The 24,697-nt window shown below is 39.2% G+C and overlaps 1 protein-coding gene across 1 annotated transcript in view; it reads right to left on the reverse strand.

Moving 5' to 3' along the window:
* The window catches only part of DIP2B (disco interacting protein 2 homolog B), a 241,974-nt gene that overhangs the window by 44,901 nt on the left and 172,376 nt on the right, over nt 1–24,697 (reverse strand). The window contains exons 10-20 of the mRNA XM_044679259.1: nt 23,810–23,933; nt 21,159–21,268; nt 19,945–20,047; nt 18,925–18,989; nt 18,333–18,426; nt 16,893–17,012; nt 12,296–12,410; nt 10,951–11,090; nt 8,461–8,597; nt 6,261–6,341; nt 5,170–5,297 (exon numbers count right to left, since the gene is read on the reverse strand). Of these exons, the coding sequence (XP_044535194.1) occupies nt 5,170–5,297; nt 6,261–6,341; nt 8,461–8,597; nt 10,951–11,090; nt 12,296–12,410; nt 16,893–17,012; nt 18,333–18,426; nt 18,925–18,989; nt 19,945–20,047; nt 21,159–21,268; nt 23,810–23,933 (1,217 nt within the window). The remainder of the gene's footprint in view (nt 1–5,169; nt 5,298–6,260; nt 6,342–8,460; nt 8,598–10,950; nt 11,091–12,295; nt 12,411–16,892; nt 17,013–18,332; nt 18,427–18,924; nt 18,990–19,944; nt 20,048–21,158; nt 21,269–23,809; nt 23,934–24,697) is intronic.

Here is a 24,697-nt window from a genome sequence, read left to right on the forward strand (position 1 = left end):
CAACAGGGGGTCTCGCTGGGATTCCAGCAGAGTGAGAAAAAAAAAGGACTCTTCCCCTACTCAGCTCCTGTGCCTAGTGCCTAGGCAGGGGATCCAAATCTATCACATAAGCCCCAAGCCCTCACCAGCCTGCAAAAACCCTGGTCCCCTAGAGAAAAAAACCCAGCCAGCAGCAAAAGGCCCAGCAGGAGGTCTGCCAGTGGCAGGAAAGCAAGATCTTCCCCCAGAGGTCTGCTGGTGGGAAAACCCAGATCCCTCTTTACCCTCTACCCCCCTACTAGCTTCAATCTCTCCCTTTGGAGAGATTTTACCTTTTAAAAGGGAATACTAAAATCCCTAACATTAAAAAAACCCATTTACCTTGCTTATCAGCCTGACTGCCATCATCATGCTTTTGTCCATTTCACTGCTCCCCTCTCCCTTCTCCTTACTGAGCTATAGTACTACCTTGGCCACTAGAGGCCAGCACTGAGCATGGAGTAAGCTCCCTCTCCCTTTTTTCTGCTAAACTGCAGCGCTACCTTTCTGCCATTGGAGGGCAGCACCAAGGACAGCACTGATAATAATACATTAAAAAAACAATAATTTTTCCCATACAAAAAGAACTGAAATCATTACAAAATAAAATAGAAAACAGGAAAGTGGACGTGATGATACTACACCAATACCACTTGTCCCTCCCCGAGAGTCTAATTACCAATCTCTGACCTGCCATTTCTGTAACAAGAAGGGCCACTTAATGATGAATTGCAGGAATTTGTTATAGATAATTAGGAATAATAATAATAAAACAGCTACAGAAACAATACTAATTTCAGAAACAATAATTATAGGAATTGCAATTTCATGACTGATAACCATAGGAAAAGCAATTTCAGGACTGATAATCAGGCAGATAATCCACAACAACTGACCCTACAAAAATATCTCCAAAGCGGAACTTGTCCACGTACTAATCAGGGTGCCACGTGGGGCAGAAGGAGGTGCCTCTTAAACTCTATTAAACTCTATTGCTTTTGTTGTTTTGTTGCTATTGACCCTTTTCAGTTTTGTCTCCCTTTAAAAATAGCAAAAGAAGAAAAAACAGAATTTTGAATACAGTGACTTGTCTACCTCCTTAACTTTATTTGTGCCATCCAGTATTTGACATGTGCCTTTGTATTGATAATTTGGCAGACTTGATAATTTGGAAGACTTGTATTTTGCATATTTGAAAGATTTGAACATATATTACCTCTATTGAATTGATTTGATTTGAATTTGAATTGATTTGCATTTCATGCTTTTTGTGAAACTTCTGTATTTTCTTAAATGTATTATTGCATTTATAACTCCATTGTTTTACCTCATTTGCACTCACACTGTGGATCATGGCTAAGCTAAGAGGAAATGCATCAAAATTCTTAGGTAAGAGCCTTTATATTCTACCCCTCCTTAAGTGACATGAATTGCAACATACATATATTTTTTTCTCTCATTGTCACTGATTATAGGATATATATATGTCTTGAAATTTTAGCACATTTTTTATAATTACATGTGCAATTTTTGTATTTGTCCTAAGCACGTCATTTATCTAAATTGAAAGAGTTTTTGATTATTAGATTAGTGTAGGTTTAGTATATCCATTTGTTCTAACTGTAACTGCCTGCCCAAAAGCCTTAGACTACTGAAACTGCCATTGGAATTTTGCTATTATGGGACTTAGTACATATGTCTGATTTGATGAAATGTCTGATTCAATGAAATGAGATCAACAAAGGAGTAGAGATTTCATCAATATAGTGCCAAAGAAGCACATACCTGCATGATGCCAAATGAGATTGCTAAGACTTTTATGCCCCCCCCCCAAAAAAAGGACTTGAACCTAGTGTGAACATTGAGGTTGCGACGCTTAACATACGTTAAGATGTAGGACCCTTTCAAACCACACTCCTTGTAAAAATTTATATGTCAAGTACCTAACAATTGGCTGTTCTGGCTCCATAGAAGAAATGACGAAAGAAGAAAAAAAGAAATGATGTAATATCATACCAAAAAATATAAATCTAGTCCTTTTTCCTAACTTTCTTACTATAGTGGGTTGACTGTGGTACTGGCTGCTAAGTGAGTAAGTGCATGATATCAGACATGGATTACTTTAATTGGACATTATTCAAAGACCTAGTGTGATTTTCTATTTTTTTCTTATTTAGAATTTTTTCCATATGAAATTTTTGGATTGGATGTTTAAAATTTTTCATCCACTACTTATTTGGTTTTTGTGCTAAATTTTCTGATGAATTTGATTGGCAATGATTCATATGCCTCACACCTCAGCCATGTTTTCCCTGTGTAATTTCATTGTTTCTTTCTATCCTCCTCAGGGGGGAATGTGTTTTTAATTTCATATGGAGAATTTAGGTTGCTTTAGAAAAGAAGTTTACTGCCTCCTGAAACTGAAATGGAGATGCCTGTAGAGACCACGTGGAAAAAGAATGATCCAGGAGCCTAAGAGAGCAACCGGATGTGAAAAAATTTTGAACTGGGGGGGGGGGTGTTAAATTCATTTGTCTGGTTTTAAAATTCATTTTTGTTGTTAAATTCACCTGTTTTGTTTAAATGAATTTGTTTTATGTATGTATCTATTTTGTTGTGAAAAAAGGGGACTGCCCCCTGAATATTTTTGTAAAAGAAGCACCATTTGATTTCTTCATATTGTAAAAATTGTTACTTTTCTCCCCTTTTATTGATGTATTTACCCTTTATTTATTGTAATTGTAAATTTATTTGTTTGTTAGGATCCATTGGGGAGATTGGTCTCCCAGGGGATCACAGGGGGGAATGTGTCATTTGAAATTATTGTAAGCCCTAGAAGACTATGTCTCCCAGGACTCTCTCTGCTACAACTATCCCTGACACCTCCCACTTCCTTTGGGGGAGGTGTCAGGGAAAGTATAAAAGGGAAAGTTTGGCACCTTTTCTTTCTCTCTATCCAGGAGGGTCTGCTCTCTTGACCCTGGAAGTAGCTCTCTATGACCCTGGAGGTGGGCTAGCTTTCTCCACCCTGGAAGCAGCACCCTCTACTCTGAGACCCTGATCTCTCTCTTGGTGCCTTTTTCCCTTTCTTCCTACCTCCCAGTTTTCCCTAGACCTTTCCCTTTCTAATTAAAATAAAACCTAGGTATTCAAATCCTAAAGTTGCTCTCTGATCATTCATTTGAGGGCTCTGGTCAATATCCCCCTTCCAGGACGAGGACCACTACCTTCCTTTCCATTCCTCTACCTTCCTTTCTCCTTTCTCCCATCCATCCTATCTTCCTACCTTCCTCCATTCATTTTCACCACACTGCCCAAATGAATAAACCTGTGGGGCTGGAGGAAGAGAGAATCCTCATTCCCTACAGGATCAAATATAAATTTCTCTTTTTTAAAACTCGGGGCAGCTAGTTGGTACAATAAAGAGAGCTAGGTCTGGAGTCAAGAGGACCTGGGTTCAAAACTGATCTCAAACACTTCCTAACTGTGTGTCACTCAAGTCTGTTTGCCTTAGCCCTTGCCTTTCTGTCCTAGAATTGTTAACAGGCCTGAAAGTAAGGGTTCTGTTGCTGCTGCTGTTGTTGTTTTTAAAGAAAGAAAAGAACAAACTTCATCTCCTTCACAGGTGGGCCCCTTCTACATTTGTAGTTTTTGATACTTCCCTTCCTTCCGTAGCAGGCCCTGCCCCTTAGCCCCTCCTCCATCCCTCCCTCTGACTAGAGAGGCTGGAGGGACCCTTTTCCTTATCCTTCATTATTTAAGGACATCTGTCAGGGAAATTTACGTCATTATATATCACCTGATTGCCCATCTGGATTTTGTGATCTCCAGAAACTCCTCACTGAAATAAACTCTGATGTCCTCATCTCTTTGGATCATTTCCCTTCTTGTCTACAGGACTTCCTCACATCCCAGAGTTTCAGCTTCTTTTTAGTTGCTACCTTCCCTCATTAGACTCTTGGGGGCAGGGACTATCTTTTGCCTTTTTTTTTTTTTTTTTTTTAGTATCCTCAGTGCTTGCTACAATGCCTGGCACCTATTGGCACTTAATAAATGCTTATTGACTATTATTGATCAATACTTGCTCCCTTTTGTACTTTGCACACTCTGTCTCCTGACTCTTGCCCTTCTTGTTTGCTGTCTCCTGAGCCTGGAATGACCATTCTTCACTTCCACCTCCTGACTTCCTTTATATTTGTGTGTTTTGAAATGGCTCTAAACCCTCAGGAGACTAATCTCCCAGGACTCTCTACCTCAGCTTCCTCAGAAACATTCCACTTCCTTTGTGGGAGGTGTCTGAGAAAGTATAAAAGAAGAGAGGAGGCACGGGTTTTGGCTCCTTTTTTTCCCAGAGAGAGCCTTTTTCTCAAGAAGTCCTTTTTCCTGCAAAGGAGGAGAGAGCCTTTTTTCCCTGGAGAGAGCCATTTTCCCAGGGAAGCACCTTTTTCTCTGGAGAGCCTTTTGCCCTAGAGAGCTTTGGTCCCAACATAGGTGCTGAAGATCTAACTCCTAGCTTTCCCAAAACTTTCTTTTCTATACCCTAAAATAAACCCAGTTAAAATCCCTAGAGTTTAGCCTAATTTTGTTCTGCTCCGAATCCCACCTCTAAAGGATTCGGTTTAATTTCCCTACTGAGGCTGGGGGGACCCAGCTACCCTCCTTCCCTTCTTCCCTTCCTTCAGTCTCCCATCATCCTCCTTTTTTCACTGACACACATCTCACCTCACATCCTACCTTCTTCAAGAGACCTTTCCTTGTCCTCTTCCAAGCTAGGGTCTTCTCTCTAAGAGTTTTTCCAATTTATCCCATATATATGTACATATATGTATATATGTATGTGATTGCAAGTTGTCTCCTCCATTGGCATGCAAAGAGAGGAGTGGAATTCCATTCTCTGGAGGCAGGAATGGTTTTTTGCCTTTTTTTGTATCTCCCACACTTAGCTCATTAAACACATAAATACATGTTCAGTCTGACTTACTTTAGGGACATGAAATTCAAAACCTTTAAACATATATTTTTCAAAGCTAGTTTTTAGTTTTATGTCCAAAGACAACTTTATTCTCAGAGAAAACCCAGTTCAAGCATTCTAGCAAGTATTCTTTGCCCTTATATAAAGCTCTGAACATATTTGAATTTTCTACCACTTACCTGCCTCTATAGACAGTCTTTATTGATTCAACTGCCAATCCAGTTGCAACAATGTCATCAGCATTATGTCTTCGGCCACTAACTATCTGCAACCCGTCCATTTTTCCAACCACAAATACAAGGCTACCCTGAAAAGTAAAACATAGCAGCCAATGGGTATCTGACTTAAGGGAACATATGTCTATCTCATTATATCTGCTTGACTAAAAAATGCCTGCTCCAGATAGGAGGAATTCCCATATTTGTTTCTAAGTAGAATATTAAATTAAAATCTGAAAAATACAAGAGTAATGAGTGATCTCATCTAATTTTCCACTTTTGCCAGCTGTACAACTTATTTTCCTGATCCAGTCTAAAGGTTAGCCTATTTTTGTTCCAAATTCTTCAGGTAACACACTTTTTGGAAGGAAAGATATACAATTATATAACATCAATACTAGGAAGAACAAATTCTCTCAGGTAGAGTCTAATTTCTTGGATTTTTTTTTTAAAGGACAAAATCCTTACTTGAGTTTAGAAAGAAACTAATAGATATTCATTCATATATTGGGCAGTGACCAGTTTGTAGGGTCAAGGCAAATATAAAGCCACATACAAAAAAAAGTATATTGTGCAGGTCAATCCAGGTGAAAAGAATCAAGGCATCTCATTTGTATTAGAGCCCCAAGTAAGGTAATATACCTATAATCCTTACAGAATTTGAATTGTAAAAAAATTAATCATTGCTCTTCCTGGCCAGTTTTCCTGAGTTTTTCAAACATACTTCAATCCCTGGTCATAAGGGGCCATGTTATAATGCACGATAACTATTTTATCATGGTAGTACTTCCTTTATTGCCAGAGATAATTCTTCCACCACCTTCCTACAAATGTGAATTGTATTAATCTGAATTTAGCAAGTATAACTGTGTAAAAATATCTCTGAAAATGGAATAATCTTAATTTTACAGAGCCAAATGAACTGGGTACACTATTATTTCTATTGAAGTTACTTTAATTAGTAAGTTATGTTTCATAATCCCACCAAACCACTGGAATAATTAATTTCATCTTGAACATACAGAAAGCACAAGCACTAAAATATTACTTACTGGCCCAACAAATCCAAGCAATCCTGATCGGACAAAGGGTACCTCTCCAATTGGAGAACCTGCAACATTAGTTGGAATGACCTAAAAGGAAAATGGGAGATGCTGAAAGGTAACATAGTAGTTTTAAAAATATATTATTTGATCAAAGTCACTAATATATTACATGTTTTAGTAAAACATTAGGTCTCCCAGGTCTCCAACAAAATAATATATTATTTATATTATATCATACCATATCATGTTACGTTATATTATATCATGTTATGTCATGTTATGTCATGTTATGTCATGTTATGTCATGTTATGTCATGTTATGTCATGTTATGTCATGTTATATTATATTATATTATATTATATTATATTATATTATATTATATTATATTATATTATGTTAGGAAATATATTAAATAAAATAATATAGAAGGAAAAAAGTTGGAAATTTCAATTTTTAGATGTTCCAATTACATTTTTTAAATACTATTTTTCTATCATCCATTCATTCATTCATTTATTTGTCAATTTGTAATTCCATGGACAAAATCCATACTAGAGAATTTAAAAATTTTCATCACCCCAAACCTGTGTGAAGATGGGATTAACTCTACCCTGCCCATTTTTAGATTTAATAACCAGAAGCGAATACACCCCACTTATACTTGAGTAGGGGAGGTCTGTAACACATGTGCGTGAAAGTGGGTGACGAATCAGAATTGACTGCCCCCTGGGCAGTCCCAAACAAAGCTTTAGCTGTAATTGGTACACTTAAAATGGAAGGAAGGCACAGGAAGTGATGAAAGGAATGGTCTTTAAAAGTGGCCAGAACTTCCTGGGACACTCTTATTTTGCCTTGAACTGGACCCTGGAGGAGCTCTGGCTGAGGACCTTGGACAGCTTTCTTTTTGAACTACCACATGGGTGAGTGAAAAAGACTGACTCCTTCCTGGATTTTCTGAATGGACTATCCTCAGAAGAGGCCTCCCCTCTTGGGAGAGGCTTCACAGCTGAAGCCCTTGCTTTATTCATCACTGGGTCCTGCTTTGAGGAAGATTACTTAAGTTATCATTTAGGAGACTTAACAGGAAGGACTGGAGAATTCCACATGGAATGGGGAAGCAGGAAGTGGCTTGCTTTCTCTCTGAGAAGGACTCCATGGTGGTTAGGACAAGCTGTAACTGACTGTGGGAGACCTCAGAGCTAGTGGAGCTGTACCCTGATTCCCTGGGATTGTGGAGAGTGGTGAAGATTGAAAGCAGAAGACATCAATCCTGCAAGACAGCACTGAATAGGGAAGTGGCCTGTGATCTGGGGGACAGCTTGCAGACTTCAATCCCTACCTGGCTACATCAGTTCTGGAGGAGTTGGTTCCTGGCATCCTGTAACATCCCTGGAAGAGTTGTGAGATGCCAAGTGCAAGCTCTCTTCCCCAGGTCCTTAGCCAAGCTGTCAAAGCCTGGCAGAAGTCAGGTTGGCTAGGGATCTTACCCTTTTTGACTCCAGTCCTGGGTTGTTAGCCATAGTTAAACTAATGCCCTTTCCAATCCCCTCATATTATAATTAAACTGATTTCCTGTGTGTTTTTAGTAATTTTAGGTCCTCATTGTGTGTATGTGTTAATCTGTATTTATTCCAGGCTGGGTGGGGCTGAGTGACAGTTGTTCAGGCTTAACTGTCATTCCAGTCAGTGGTCTTTCCCTTGTAGTTAAACCTGGTTCCCTGACTCACCCATTCTCCCTTTCTGTCTCCTATCTACCCCAGTGAGCCCATATTTAATATTTAAGGCACCTTCCCTGGTTTTCCCTATTATAGCCCTCGGCTCCAGCTGAGGACTAATTAGCTCTGCCTGGGTTGAGCCAGGGGCTGGAGCAAAATGCTTGGTGTGTTAGGTTAGATATCTTGCCTTATCCTCTCTCTGATTTTCTTACTTTAACTCTCTCTTCCTATTTGTAAATAAACTACCTTAAAAGTAATTCTGACTTGAGTCTTTCATTTGGAATTAAGTACTTAATTCCTGGCGACCCTACTCTCTGATAAATTTAGTTCAACCTTTTATTTTTACCCCTTACACATTTCTCCCATTTTACACCTGGCAGTTTCCACATTATTTATAATTGATTTTTCAAAAAGCATATGGAATAAGAATTTTTATTCTTAGGAAGTTAGGAAGAGACTAGATAGATAAAATATAGATTAAGATAGATACCTCAAATGTGTTTTTGGTCACACCAGCAAGTCCATAGTACATCATGCCTCCTGTTCTGGAGCTGACACAGATCTCTCCAATTTCATCTGTTTTGCAGAGGTGGGGTGGTCCATCTGGTTTTATAATGCACATTATCCCTAATGCATGGAAAAAATGGTTTATGAGCACAGATCACCAAATTCCTTCAACTAGCCATGGAAATATTGGCATACTTGAAATGAATACTAATCCATTCTCTTTCATAGGCTCGGAGAGTCATCAATTGAGAGCTAAAAGAAAGACAAACTAAACTATGTATGGGTTATTAACCGAAGGGTTCACAAATAGATTTAAGGATGTCTATGAATTTTGATAAGAAAAAAAATCACATTTTTATTTTTCACTAACCTCATCATGGAAATGAGTATTTTCTTAAATTATATGTCATTGATAAATCAAAATAGTATTTAACAGTACCTGTGCCTTTGTCACCAATAGAACTCATAGGTAGTCTAATATAGCATAACCCATAAACTCAAAATACTGTTTATGTTCATCTCAACTCTGAAATGTCTATAGTTATTAGGCTTACCACTCAGTCATGTGATTGCAATTTCCTTGTCTACAGAATATTTTTCTTAATCAATATAAAGTATCCATTCCAAGTCAGAAACGTAGTATGGGATAGGCTACTGGGATTAAATTGTAACTCCAGAAATTTGTTCTATCCATAACAAAACAGCTGAAGCAGAGCCCGAGCCAATAACTCCAACAAATAGGATCCCAGCTCTTCCTCACAGTTGAGACCCTTTCCTTCTCTAGAGTACAGTATTCCCTTCATGGCCCAGTCCCAACCTTTGGTCAGTATAGACATCAGTGAGTGATCTAATTGGTTGACTCCAAACACTTAGTATGCCCCTGATCACGTTGCTACCAAACAATAGGTGGCCACATGGCAATTAGGCCATACAACTCTCCATCTTTGTGCCACCCATTTTATCATCAGGTCTGTTTTTATCAGCAAACCTACTTTAGTCACTTGTTTAGGTATCCCAGCTTCCCTAATAAGGGTTACAAGGGAAGTAATATTGAGTGGAAGGGCTTTTTTCTATATTTAATATATCATGGGACTTTCTATGGAGGTTTGTGACATTTGGGTGGAGACCTTCTCCTGTCCTCCCCTACCCCCCTCCCAACTCCCAGTCATGTTGACTAAGATAAAGTCTGATATAGAACTCTTGGGAAAAAAGACTCTTGTTTCTCAGTTATTAAACTATGAAGTATATAACTGGATCTAAGACTAGCAATTTCTGATTACTGTTTGTTAAAAAGTAACCTATTCTTATAAGATTGCATTAGGTTAGAGGATACTAATAAGTAACTAATCAAATCATTAAACTGGATAATACTGATTAGAACTAATCATAGGGATAAAATTGTTGATTTAAGATGGGCAGGGGGCTAAATGATTTCTCACAAAATGACTTGTCCAGAGTTATACACAGTTAGGAAGTATCTGAGGCTAGATTTGAACCCAGGACTATCTCCAGGCCTGGCTCTCTATCCACTGAGCCACCTAGCTGCCCCCTATATTTCAGTGTAAGTGATTTATTTTGCAATTCTATATATCTTATTTTGTGCATTTACAAAGATTATTCTAAGAAGAGATCCATAGCTCTTTGACACAAAAAAAAGATTATGAAAAAGTACAACATTTTACAGATGTGGAAGAGAAATAACTGTTGAATATCATGAAGGAAGTTGAGTAGCAGAACAGGGATCTGAACTTCAGTCTCATGACTCCAAATTCGATTCTTTTACTACCTAATATTTCACTGCCTTCAACCACGACATGTAAAATTTACCACATTCAATCTGTGTATCTCACACTTCAGATCTGAGTAACACTGTGTCACTGTTGATGAAAAATGACGAAATGATGAAAAATGATGAAAAAAAAAAGTGAAGTTAACTGAAATTGGAGGATTGACTGGATCTTACCATCTTTAGTAGAATCATTCCCAGTTATGTTTTTAGTAAATGAACACAAGGCCTCCAACCCTCTGCACCTCTAGGAATCAGCAGTTTTCTCTATTTTGCCTCCTGCCTTACTTAAGAAGCTGATTTGTCTCTTTTGAGGAAGGTGTGGCAGCTGGTGGTCTCTGCAGTGGTAGTTGTAGAAGGGGTCTTTGGAAGAATAGCTATCATGACCCCACCTGCACTGAACAGACACTTTTGACCAGTACAATGACAACCAGATTCACCAGCAATGAGCACTCATAGATCCATTGGAAGATTGTGTTCACAGCCCAAATTAGAATTTCTTAGCCATGAATAATTAGCCCCACTTTAGAAGCAGGGAAACAATGAAAATATAAGTGCTTTGACTGCCGCTGTACACCACACGACATACAAAGGCCAGGATTCTGGCTCCTTGTCTCCTACTTTATGGGGCCCCATTTGCTCCAGGAACATACCCTTGAAAAAAAAACGAGATGATACTGGACTTACCTCCAGGCATTACATGTCCCACATCCTGTACTGTCAGAGCTGAATTTTTATCTTCAGTATTGACACGGATTACCCCATAACTTAAGCCATTCATTGAGAGAATAGCTCGTCCTGGCAAAGGGGCCCCTGGAACTCCAGGTCTGAGAAGAAAAAAACAAACTGATGTGGAGGCCAACACTTTTATCATGGGAGTAAAATATCAGCCCTAGGAAGGAAAACCTGGCATTCTTTCTAATTGAATTACATTAGAAACTCACTGTGTTCTTAAAGAATCACACTCACAGAAGATAGGGAATGGCCTGAAAAAAGGTGAGTTTTCATCAGTGTAGGAAAATACTCTCAATTTCAATTTGACAATTATTTATCAACTGCCTACTGAATATAAAGCAATATACTAGGTCCAGGAGTATGGAGGAAACAGCACTCATCCATGATACACACGCAGATAACTATAGCAGACACATCACTGAGCTATATAACAAAATGTGAAGTGAGCTCCTAGGAGGGAAACGCATTACAGATTGGTGGAAGTGGGAGAATGAGAGATTTCCTGAAGGTGGAATCACTGAAGCTGACCTTTAAAGGGGAAGTAGGACTTCAATAGATAAGGGGGTGGGAAGAAAGCCTACTCTAGTGAGACAGATCAGTGGGAGTAATGTATGAAAATAGAAATATGAAAGGAATGGAGATTACTCCAGTTTGGGCAGGAGCATGGGAGTAAATGGAGGCCTGCAAGTTGAGGCAGCACCATGGGGTAAAAGGTCTTGAATGCTAGGCAGAGGCATCTGAATGTTACTGGGCAGGAAATATGAGATACTGAAGATTTCTGAGCCTAGGAGTGGTATGACCATATGGTGGCATCTGGAGAAGAAGCCTGGTGGAAATAAGAAGCATGGCTTAGAGGAAGATGCAAATATGTTATGAAACAATGGAAAGTGTTCAGGAGGATAGTAAAAAATTAACAGCAGACTAAAATAGAAAGAAAGGTATTATGTGCTGCAGTTCCCTGACACCTGCTTTAATGAAGTACATTTTGTTTCAAGGCCACAATGGTACCTACCACAAAGATAAAATAACCTGGGGAAAAAGCACTCCATTTTAGTAGGAGACTAGATCAGACATGCACATATAGCTTAATAGTAATGGCGACAGTAAGAAAAGAAATGAACTTCTTTTCTCAGGTAACAATTTGCATAAAAATTCCATCAACAGTCACCTTTGCTCTCTTAGGCCCATAATGCACTTCGTGCTTTATACTCATGGGCAATATCAGGCAAGTATTAGACATTCCTTTTCAGTTATAACATACAACTTTTTGTTCTGCATTTCCTGAACTGAACAGTACCTGCGAATTGCAACAGTCATAGCTTCAGGAGAGGTGGCACAAGGACAAATGGCCTCAGGTTTTAGACCATGGCTCTGAAACAGACTCAGGAAAGCATCACAGGATGATACGGACCCTAAGCAAATAGAACGGATCAATTTTAAAGATGAAAATGTGAATTTCATTATTGTAATTTTTAAAAGGTTCTAATGAGAAACCAAGGAGACAAATATAGCATATTCCATACATTTCCTGAAAAATTATTATTAAATCTATACGGTCCAATTATACATTTCAGGGGCAAATTCATAAAATTATATCTCAAAAAGAGCTGGACATCTATTTAAAGGCACAAATGGGTCTAAGGGTATATTACTACCAACCCAGAGAAATGAACTTCAAAATTTTCTTTTTTACTTTCTACCTGTAAATACTATAAATAAAGCCTGGTTATAGTTTCTTTATTTTTTTTAACCTCTACATCAGTGGTTCCCAAACTTTTTTGGCCTACTGTCCCCTTTCCAGAAAAAATATTACTTAGCATCCCCTGGAAATTATGAAACTATTTAATGAATTCAGAATAGAATGTAATACAAAAAAAAGTGTGGCCATCACCTCCTTCCTGGATCTCTGCAGCACCCACCAGGGGGCGGTAGTGTCCACTTTGGGAATCACTGCTCTACATCATTTATTACTCTATGCAGAAAGATACTATTAGCCATTGGGAGTCTTTGGATCAGGAGGACCTTGGTACCAGTAGTAGTTAGGTTTGAACAGGCCCTCCACAGGCATGACATTTTTCCCTCCAGTTTTGTCAGCTTCACATTCAGCTAACCAAGGCAGCCCTCAGCCACAGCTACATCCAGATTCTTGAGCAGAAAGTGCACCTCCACAGAAGACTGCCCTAAGTGAGTCCAAAGCTCAAATTAGGATAGCACCTGGTTGTGGAAGGAGTTGTTCAATATAAAGTTAGAATGGCTCAGGGTACAGTAAATTCTTTAGCTTATAGCAATCCATCCAACATCTCATTTTATCCTCTGTTGCAGTTCTGTTCAGTCTCCTTCTACTTCTACATCTAAGGGTCCACTGTTATTAGACACCATTGGCTCTCTGATTCTTCATCTGCTCCAAGTACCTGCCCAAGGTGATGATGGAGTGACAAAGATGTTCCCTTCTTTGTAGACTTCATCCATGGTGATCGTTTCATAGACCCTCTGTCAAAGCCTTCAGTGCACTGTTGGGACCTGTCTCTGAGATGATGACCGCCACATGCCCCAAAGTTTCCAAGGTTTTGAATGAGGGCAGGAGCTCTTGCTCACAACACTGGGGAATGCCACTATAGTCACATCATCCAAGATCATCACACTGTAGATTCTCTGAGGCTATCAATGACAAACTCATGGCAGCTAGACATATCAGGTGACAAACTTGCTCTTGGTGACAGAACCATTTATACTGATGACTGGCACTTTTAGAAATCCATTGGCCTGTATCTTGGACAGATTGCAGACACCTGTAGTGGTCTCCTCTGAGATTACCTTCAGGAGCTGAAAGTGTTATGTTTGGAAGAGAATTATCTTGGACCAATGTGAGTGGCAGCCTGTCCTTGGAAGTAGAGGTACTGTTTATCTTTCTTTGCCTTCCTGGCATACACAAAATGACAGCTGGGGAAATGGCAGCTATTGTATGAACCTCAATGGAAGAAACATTTTCATTGGGCTATCATACCTTAGCACTCAGGGCCACTGGCCTATGAGGATAGTTGCCTCCACAATCACATAGAGGCAGTCAGTGATTCAGGCCACCCTCAGGATCTTATAGGCCAGTGGCAGCAAACCTATGGCACAGGTGCCAAAGATGGCATACAGAGCCTCCCCCCAGCCCTGCCAGAGGTCATTACTAGAAAGGCAGAGGGACTTGGGTATAGCTGCTCCCTTCCCTCTCTCTACCATGCCCGAGGACATTTTTTCCTGTGATCTGCTCCTCTGCCCAGCAGCCAATGGGAGCTCACAGGTGGCCGTCCTGAAGGGGAGTGGAGTGATTGAGCCATTCCCCTCCCCTTCTCTATACTTGCTGAGGATTCCTCACTTTATCCAACCCTGGGAGCACCCTGTGTGGGATAAGTGGGGGGAAGGGTTCTCCATGGCACTCAGTGACAGGGTGTGGCACTCAGTCTCTGGTAGAGGGGCTGGGCATGGCACTTGGTCGGGGGAGAGGGGGCCAGGCCCAGATCCCCATCTCTAAAAGGTTAACGCCATCACTGTTATAGACTGAGTACATCTTTTAAAGTTTCATCAAGCAGGTTTCTTATTCTCTACAATGTCAAAGGTCTTGAGCCAGGCTGATATCAGCAACTCAGAAGGGCAGTACAAAAATTTTGGGAATCTTTACACTGACAAAAAGGTCTGGAAAAGACCACTGAGTAGAGATGTTAAGGATGGGAATGGTACGGCCAATGCAAAGACAAGTCTAGCAGCAGGATACAATAGAAGGACACTCCAGTAACAATTTGCTTAAAATAACTTAACTGTAGGAGGTAAGATGGTGGAGGGAGAGGAAACATTTTGCCTAGCTTGCTCAGAAATCCTCCACAATGATGTAGAAAATGTACCAGAATCAAAACTGATTAGAAAAGGCCAGAAAAAATCACAATGAGTCATTTTTCCAGCCCTTGGCAGCAAAGAAGGAAGGGAAAGAAAAAGAAGAGAAAAGAAGGGAAGGGAAGGAAAGGGAGAGAAGAGAAGGAAAGAGGGAGAGGAAAACATACATACATACATATCTCCATTTATATATGGAGAGAGAGAGAAAGAGAAAGGGAGGGGGAGAGAGAGAGAGAGAGGGAGAGAGAGAGAGAGAGAGAGACACTGATTGATTGACTGATTTGGACAATGGGGAAGGGGAAAGGGATTGGCCAGGAGTATGTGTGGCATTGGTGGTAGAAAACATTTCAGTCTCCAAGGGATGGAAAGAGCACCAGGGCAGGAAGCACTGGGTAAACAGAAATGCTAGGGAATCCCTGAATTAATAATACTTGATGTAGGAATGTGTGTCATCTGGCAGCTCTGTTGTACATTACCAAGTTCCAGGCTACAAAGGCAGGGTAGAGAGGAGCAGTAGCAAGTGAGCATAGGCCCAGGCTGTATAATGGGGAAGGAACAAGTTCTAGAAACATAGCTGTGTAGCTCTGAGCCCAGGAGCAGAGTGGCAATGCAGCCTGCAATGGAATAAACAGGGTGGGAGGCTTGAACCAAAAGAGAGCTGGCAATTCAATTGCTTTGAATCTACAGAAGCTCCCAATGGGCTAACAGTAACTGAATCTAGCAGCAGTCTACTGAAATACAACCCTCAGAAGCCAAGAGATGCAAATCCAAGTCAGAAATTTGCAGGACGCTGACCAGGAGGTCAGTGAACAGGTTTCCAGGCTGAGCTGTGGAAGCAGAAGAAGGATATAAAAGGGGGTTCAGGTCACCTTTCCCTGTAGAAGTGGGCAGAGTCCAGCATGAACATAAAGTCCAAAATCAAAAAAGAGGCTGAATAATTAACAAAAAAAAAAGAACTTTACCATAAAGAACTTCTGTAGTTAAAGGCAAGCTCAAGATTCAAACAGAGAAGAAAATGACTTGAAAATAACCATATGTAAAGCCTCAAAGGAAAAAAAAATGCATTTTGGACAAAATTTAAGAATTCCTAGAAGAATTTTTAAAAAGAAGAAAAAAATTTGCCAAATGAGAGCTTTGGAACAAAGATATGAAAAGAGAATTATCAGCTTGGTAAGAGTTATGAAATCTTACAGAAGAAAATGATTTCTTGAAAATTAGAATTGGCCAAAAATAAAAGGCCATGAAATCATGGCCATAATCATGTTTTAAGGCATACTCTCTCCATAAGACATCAATCAACTGAAAGTCTTAGCAGCTCTGATCAATAGAAAGACCAATGACAATTCCAAAGGGTTCATAATGAAGCATGTCATCTACCTCCAGATAGAGCAGAGAATAATTCAAGAGGGAAGATCAAACTTTATGTTCTGTTCTTTTCTGTTCCTTCTTTCTTTCTGGATATGGCTAATGCAGGAATATGTTTTAAATGATTATACATATTTGTAATATATTTTGATTTTTTTGTCTTCTGAACAGATGGGGAGAGGGGAAATTTTAGAATTGAAAATAAAATGGAAAAATATTATAGCAATGAAAACATCTATTTTGTCTGTTTTAGTTTAGTCTCATACTCTCTTTTATTCTAAAAAAATTAATCATACATTTGACGATTAAACCTGCTTTTTATTAATGAGTTTGCTTATATCAAATAGACACAAGAGCCCCACTAAGGTCTGAAATTGTCTGATTATAAAAGGGAAGGACTAGAAAAGTTCTAGTGTATTTCTGATTATCCCCAAACAAAATGGTCTTGAGTTTTTTTTTCAACCAAGAGTATCCACATATCATGCATGCCAGTTTACAGATTATATTGCAACAAAGATGATCTTGGTTGGTGGAACACTAATTGCTTTTTTCTTTTCATAGAAAAAGTGAGAGCTGGACTTAAAAATATAATAGGAAAATAAAATAAGTTAGAAGGAATTAGGTTCCAAGGAGCCCACCACAGAACTACTCACAAGGATTAGCTCCATCAGTCACGATTAGCATACGGAGAGAACTCAAGCTCACATCTCTTTGGTCCCGATGTGCCATCATTGCCCAGTGCAAATCTCGACATTTAACTAAAGCCACTTTGGCTATAAGTCAAAAGGGAAAAAAGTTAGTACAGAAAAAAAACAAATGCAGTGGTTCTTTATACTCTGTTGACATCAACTTCTATTTTAGGGATTATAGCTAACAATTAATGAAGATTCAAAGTTGTTTTGGAAAACATTATTCAAGAAAATTGAGTCTAGTGCTTACATTTAATGTATAGGGTATGTTATGAGGAAATTAGGATTTTAAAGTAAGGTAGCAGCCAGAGCTGTCAGGCAAGATCTGAAGGTTCCAAGTATGGAACAGTGGTAAGAGAAGGGAGTTTTTCCTGTGTGATTCCGGTGGCTAATGGCAGTTAGGTTGCTTAGCTTAACTGTCTGAGTGAAGAGCTAGGAAAAGTGAATTGTCTACAGCAAGAAACCATCTGTGCAGTGAGGAAGCTCAGCTTGAGCATTGAATTTAGGTAGTATGGTGGGCATGCAAACTAGTTCATCTCCCTGACTTCATTACCCTTTGGATTGAATTGCTGTGATACCTGAGGCCCTAGGAAGCTGAGATCATTGGTGGAGCTGAAGAGGACTCATTAGTGAGAAATCCTTTACCCCTTCTGACCAGCCATGCTTGTCCTGACAGCCTGTGTTAGTGTTGAAGTCCCACCTACCAGCCCTTGAGTTCATCCACAGCTGATTAGCTCTAGTGTGACCTTTCCCCTTATTATCTATCCCTTAAACTTATCATTAAACTGTTTCCCATATATTTCCCGTTTCCTCTACTCCAACAAGAGCCCACATTGAGTTACTTTTCCAAATCTGGTTCCCCTGGCTAGTGTGGTGGACCGTTAAACTGTCAACCAACAGTTACCCAACTTGTGTGTTTATTCTGCCACTACCCATTCTCCACATCCCTTGTGTGGGTTTCCAGTGTATCTAGTTAGTCCTGTTACATGTGGGGTTGTGGGTGTGGTCCTTGTGTTTCAGCACCCCTGATTGGCACTTGTTAAGCTCCTTGCTTATTTCAGGTACCACAGTAAGGACAATTAAAGCCTCTATGCTAATCACAATATTTCAAGTAATGCAACTTTTTTTAACACTTCTCTGTTAGCACTTAAATTAAGGTGTATTCCTCTCAATTTATGGACAAGGAAGTTGAGGAAGGGCAAGTAAATAATTTGCTCAAGCCTACAGTAATTAAACCCTTATCTTTTAGCCAAACTGGCACATCACTATGTTACATATCACTAGAACCATATGCCATCTGCCTCCCCATCCACCAAAACCATAGCCAAAATAGCCAGTGACTATTAAACTTTGAAAGCTTAAAGATTAATGATGAAAAACTTGAGAAGCTGTGTCTGCGACTACCTTTGTGAGTGTGGACTCTCTGGACCCAGGACAGGGGACAGGTCTTCATCACTGAGTAGGGAACACTAATTGTGTGCATTTTATTCATTACATTCTGAAAGCAAAGAAAGATACAAAAGAAATAACATTAGCCACTGAGCATGAGAGGGAGCATACCACAAGTGATAAAAGAGACGAATCCCAAATGTAACTATGTATGGCAGGAAAAGAGATGAGGCAAGGCTTTGAGAGATCTTTTTTTAAGGCAATAGTCTACATATGGCATTCATGGTGTCTTTCAGGATAAGAGCCATCACAGCAGATGGGATTTTTATTTCTGTCTCTAAGCTCTCTTCTGTGCTCTTACAAAAAGGATATAGCCAGGCTCGTAAGCAAGTAACAGCAGTGCAACATTCCTCTTTATTTTCATTAACATTTACATTGTACATCTGAATAAAATGCCATTGGAAAATAGAGTGGTTCATTAAAAGCACTGTTTCAAATTAAAACCACCACTGTTGGGCTATTAATCCACAGCAACAAATCTAATGGAGTGGATTTTAAAATCCCATTAGTCAGTGAAACAGTAGGTTTATTAGGCTGAGTAGCTTACCGCAAATATGCCATGCCACAGTCCAGCATCCTTTTTGATGTCCAACACATTCACTATGGTTTCCCCTATAATAGAAAAGTCAAGAGTTAAAAATGTGAAAGCAGGTGATACCTTCAAAGTGAAAAAGCAGTGAGTGCTGAGTGATGACAAGAGTATCCCTTGCCCCAAACTCAAACAATTCTTTAACTGAAAGCACTATTGATTGCATCCATTTCATAGTATAAGGTTTAGTGTTCAAGGGCCTGTATGCAATCTTTCAGGAGACCTTAAGTTGGTCTGTGATCACAGGGCGATAATCCCTATGCTTGTTAACTATTCAGTAACTGCAACATAGTCAGTACTTCATACAATCTGGTATCTGTCTGTCCACATGACCCAAACAACCTCCACAAAACTTCTCTCTACCTATTACTGAATCTTTCTTATATTTTGATTCAGTTAAGGTTCTATGACTCTCCCACCAAACTTACAAGTGCAGTGGCTTCTTACTGAGGGTGTAGGCCAAGCTGTCATGCAGTCATAAGGAGAATTAAGCTAAAAACTTTTCTTTTTGCTTCACTAAATCTCTCAAAATTATTTGAATTTGGCTCATCCAGAATTAGGCTTATCTTCTAAACCAGTGATGGGCAAACTTTTTAAACAGGTGTCAAAGGAAAAGAAATGCTCATCTGTCAGTCTGTTTCTAAGGCAACTCTTTGGAAGTTTCATTGTATTGTATCCTACTCATTGTATTCATCAGATTAGGAATAATGTCTCGAAGCCAGATAGAACATTTCAGGGGGCCACATCTGGCCCTCGGGCTGTAGTTTGCTCATCACTGTTCTAAACTATCGCATATCCAGAAAAACAAAACCACCATGTGAATCAAGACAAGAATGGGTATAACAGTGAAGCTGCTCAAATTATGATTATTGTACTCTAAATGTGGCCATTCAGAGGAGCCTTACTGAACACTTCTGTGATAACATGAATGCATCTGAAAGTAATACAATGGGGGGCAGCAGTGGAATGAGAGCTTACCTTCAGAATAGTTGCAGGCCTGTGACAGGGCTTGGCAGTGAGACAGCATGGCAATCCGGGACACTGTGACTCCCATGACACTCCCTTCCTTGCTTGTCTTGTACTGAAAAGAAAAACAAAAACACCAAGGCAGAATTAAAGAGTGATTTCTAACTCAGAAGTCTGTAAAGCCATAGGAGTCGATTTTTGATTAAAAGTGAGACACGAACAACTACAAGATTCCTACAAGCAGACCTCGATTTTTCAGTTCAATGTAAATATCCATCAAGATATGGAATGTGGTTTTTGGAAAACAAGGCAACCATGGAATCCCTGTGGTTGGTGGCATGAGCAGTTACTCTTAGATGCCATCTAGTCCGATGTTCTTAGTTTATAGATGAACAGCCTAAGGTCCAGAGAAGTGACTGGACTGCTTCAGGAGCTCACTCCTACGAGTCTACAGCTCGTTGGTTTCCCCATTAGACTGGGAGCTCCCTCAGGACAGGAACTGTCTTTGGCCTTTCTTTGTTCCCTAGTGCTTAGCACAGTGCCTGGCATTTAAATGTTTGCTGTTGAACTTCCACATTAAATTCTGTCAGCATCTGTTCACCATCTGTACCCTAATATTCTCTCATTCCAATTACTTTTTCACTTAGAAGCCATTTCACTCAGTCCCCTTCCTCCCCTTCCCCTTGATACAAATGAGAAAGCTTATGGCCTGAAGAGCTTAAGTTAAGACTTGTGACTGTAAAGTCACAGAGATAGTGAGCAATGAGTTACCAGGGCAGGATTTGAACTCAGGCCCTCTCATTCTAAACATTTTCTCTATACTATATAGATTTCTCTCCTTTAGTTTGCTTCTTGGTTGCTCTTTCTAAACAATTAGAAACAGTAGAACCACCTCCTTTTTGCTCACTACTTCTCCCCAAAGCCTAACTATTTCCCTGAGGCTCATCATGGGCTGGATGACTGCCACTGTGGACTTCGGCATATAAATTCCATGTCCCTCAGCTGGGAGGGTGGAGGTGGATTAGTGGTTTCTATCACCAAGAGGAAGAAGGGAAGAAGGGCTTCAACAGACCCTTTTTCATTTCAGTTAGATGGAAATTGGACACAGAAGTGGAAAACAGCAACTTCTAATATTGAGACTCCTACAAAATGAGTTATTTTTGGATGTTTATTCATAGTGATAGTAGAAAGTTTGGTAACATTTCTGAACCTATTTTAGAATTTACCTCTATGTAGGCAGGTTCTATGCCAGCAGGTGAGATGTGTGGCTGCCAGTCTTTAGGTGATTTGGAAAGATATTTGGAATCTGTTACCACCCACTTGAGACGGGGCCAACCTAAATCAAATCCAAAGAAAGCAATTAGCAGTTTTGGTTGATAGGAAAAGATGGATTTCTTGACTGGATTTCTTTGCAAATCTAGATCTCTTCCCTCCTCCTCCCCCGCGTTGTAATTAATTTGAATTAAATCCAGATTCTTACCTGTTAAACTGATACAAATTTAGTAAAGGCTGACTCTGCCAGTTAATACTGACTAATATTAGGCTAATTTTGATATGGTTTCATTATGGGGCAGCAGTGGTTACATACATGTGCTTGTGACAGTAGGCTTTTTGAAGATGGATTAACCCAGCTATTCATAAGTAGACGAACAAATTTTTAAATGGCTGCTAACTGTTACTATGAAGAAAACATGTTTGTCAAAGCAAGACAATACAAAGACAGGCATTCTGAAGGGTGACAAAAGGTAATTTCTACTGATTAAACTCATAATTTTTTAATATTGAATGTTATTTCAAAACTGTTGTCAGAAAGAAGTCGAGCTAAGTCTATAAGATCTGGGAACGTTCATTAGATGATAAGCACACTCTCCCAAAATATTTTGGGGTGTTTTTTACTTCTAGTGAGCCTGGAAGCCTTGTTCTTATTGCTGAAAATTGACAAACATTTTACTATTCTGAGAAATAGAACTTTCAAATGGAATACTGCATGTGATATGATATGACCTAACATCATACCCAATGTCAATACATGTTACATAGATAATTTTTTTATTATGACATAAATTTGAATGAATCAGAAGGTATTAGAACCATGAAGCCCCTAGCTATTTCAGACAACGTAATAACATTGGAATGTGTTCTTTTTCCTACAATAAATTTTATGATCTATTTTGTATTGATCCAACAGTCACTTTTGAATAACTATCCCTCTTGCCCAGGACCTTCCCCAAAAAAACATTAAGTTAAATCATCTAATTATAATTACTGCAACTGACAATACATGGAATGCCCCATTTTTTGTAGTTTATTGTCTTAAAGGAAGGAAGGGTACGTTTTAATTTTGGAATTAAGGACCAACATTTTCTATGACATTTAATTTGCATTTTGTTACCTTTTAATGCTATTTTAACTTATGGCTGACATTATTATCTATCATCACAGAACAGAAGAGCTGGAAGGAACCTGAGAAAGTCATCTAGTGTGGCTGATACATAACTATATAAATAAAAATTCTTCATACAGTGTACTACATAACTGGGCATCCTAGCTTTGCTGAGAGCTCCAGGAAAGGGAAATTCACTACTTTCCATGGCAGCCTATTCAATTTCTGGACAGCATGGATCAATCAATCAACAAATATTTATTAAGTACTTAGCAGTGCCAGGCATTGTTGTGATCCAAGTACAAAGAATGAAACATAATCTTTTCATAAGGATCTGATATTTTAATGGAGTAGACAAGGACATGTGTACACATATATAGCATAAATAAAAAGGGAGTAAGCAAAATACATACAAAGTAGCTAAATACAAGGTTGGGGAGGAAGGGAGGAAGGGCAGTGGGCCCTGGCAGCTGCGAGGTTCAGGAGAGGCTTCATGTGGAAGAGAGTGCTTGAGTTGTTTCATACAGGAAAAGAGGGACTCTTATGAAATGGGGCTTAAAGATAATTTATTCTGTCCTAGAGGCAATAGGAAACCTATGGAATTGACTGAATAGGGGAATCACATATTCAGATTTGCTGTTATGGAAAATCATGTCATGTCAGAAGGTGAGAGGCTTGTGACAGGGATATCAAAGAAGAGACTAAAGCAGTAATCTAGAAAGGAGGTGAAGTAGGCCTGAACTGATGAGGAAGTTGTATGAGTGGAGAAAGTTTTCTTGCTCCTCTGAAACTTGTGTCTACTGTTCATGGCCCCATCTTCCGTGACAAGTAAGACAACTTCCATCCCCATTTTACATGATAGCTTATCAAAAACTTTAAAATGTTTCTCTTTTCTTCCCTAAGCCTTTTCTTCTCTGGGCTAAATATCTTTACTTTTTGATTCAATCCTTATATGGCATAACCTTAAGGTTAATCATCACTATCTTATACAGTCTGACTCTCCAATTCTCAATCTCTTTCCTTAGACTATGATTCCCTAAAATGAATAAAATTCACCAGATGCAGTACTTTATCATTTCAGAATACTCCTTTCTCAATGCAACCTGAAGTACTAATATTGGATTTTTGGCTACTATAATCACTTCTTTTTTTTATTTTTTATTATTATTATTATTTTTAAAACCCTTACCTTCTGTCTTGGAGTCGATCCTGTGTATTGGCTCCAAGGCAGAAGAGTGGTAAGGGTAGGCAATGGGGGTCAAGTGACTTGCCCAGGGTCACACAGCTGGGAAGTGCCTGAGGCCAGATTTGAACCTAGGACCTCCTGTCTCTAGGCCTGGCTCTCAATCCACTGAGCTACCCAGCTGCCCCCTACTATAATCACTTCTTAAGGAAAAGTCTCAAATCTTTTCAGACATACATATTTAGCTCTGCTTCTGCCATCTTAAAATTGTGAAACTGACTTTCTGAAAACAAGTGAGTTTTCCTATTCACCTTTAAACTGTACAATTTCCCCATTCTGAGTTTTTGGAAGTCCCTTCAAACAAACTTCACTGGTGAGAGCTAATGTCACACCACAACTTCCCAGCAAGAAGCCAATCTGCTGTCCTCCAGCATCCTGTGGAGGGAATAACAGCATCACCGTCAGAGAAACAAGAAATGATGATATACTTTTTAAAAATCCAACCCATGGTAATTCTGTGTCACTTGGGTGCTTATAGTATGAATATATACTAGAATCTGTCCTTGGCTTAGAATTTTAGGACAACAACCTTCTTACACAGTTAGAAAATACTATCTTCTGGGTAACAAATTAAACATTTAAACCAAACTGTTCCACATTAGTGAAAATTAATCCTAATTTTGCCAATGTTCCCATTTATTCATGGATCAAAAATGATGCTCTTTCAATATGACTTGAGATAAATGCTAGATCTGCTCACTAAAGGACTAGTTTCTCCCAACATCCCAGTAAATTAACCAATCTATAAGTATTTGTTAAATGCTGGGAATTGTGCTGGTTGCTCAGGATAGCAAGATATTAATCAAATAATAACTGAGTGGGGCAGCTAGATGGTTCAGTGGATAGTCCTGGAGATGGGAGGTCCTGGGCTCAGCCATTTCCTAGCTGTGTGATCCTGGGCAAGCCACTTAATTCCAAGTCCTTACTAGTCATCTATCTGCCTTGGAACCAATAATTAGTATCAAAGGTAAGGGTTTAAAAAGATTTGTGTGGAAGTGTGTTTTATATGATAATACACGTATGGCCCAGATCAAATTGCTTACCATCTCTGAGTGGGGGGAGAGAAGGAGATGATTTGGCTCTTATAATTTTGGAAAATGTATGTTGAAAATTATTATTTTTGTAAATGTGAAAAACGT

Source organism: Gracilinanus agilis, chromosome 5 (assembly GCF_016433145.1).
Source record: "Gracilinanus agilis isolate LMUSP501 chromosome 5, AgileGrace, whole genome shotgun sequence".
Lineage (NCBI taxonomy): Eukaryota > Metazoa > Chordata > Mammalia > Didelphimorphia > Didelphidae > Gracilinanus > Gracilinanus agilis.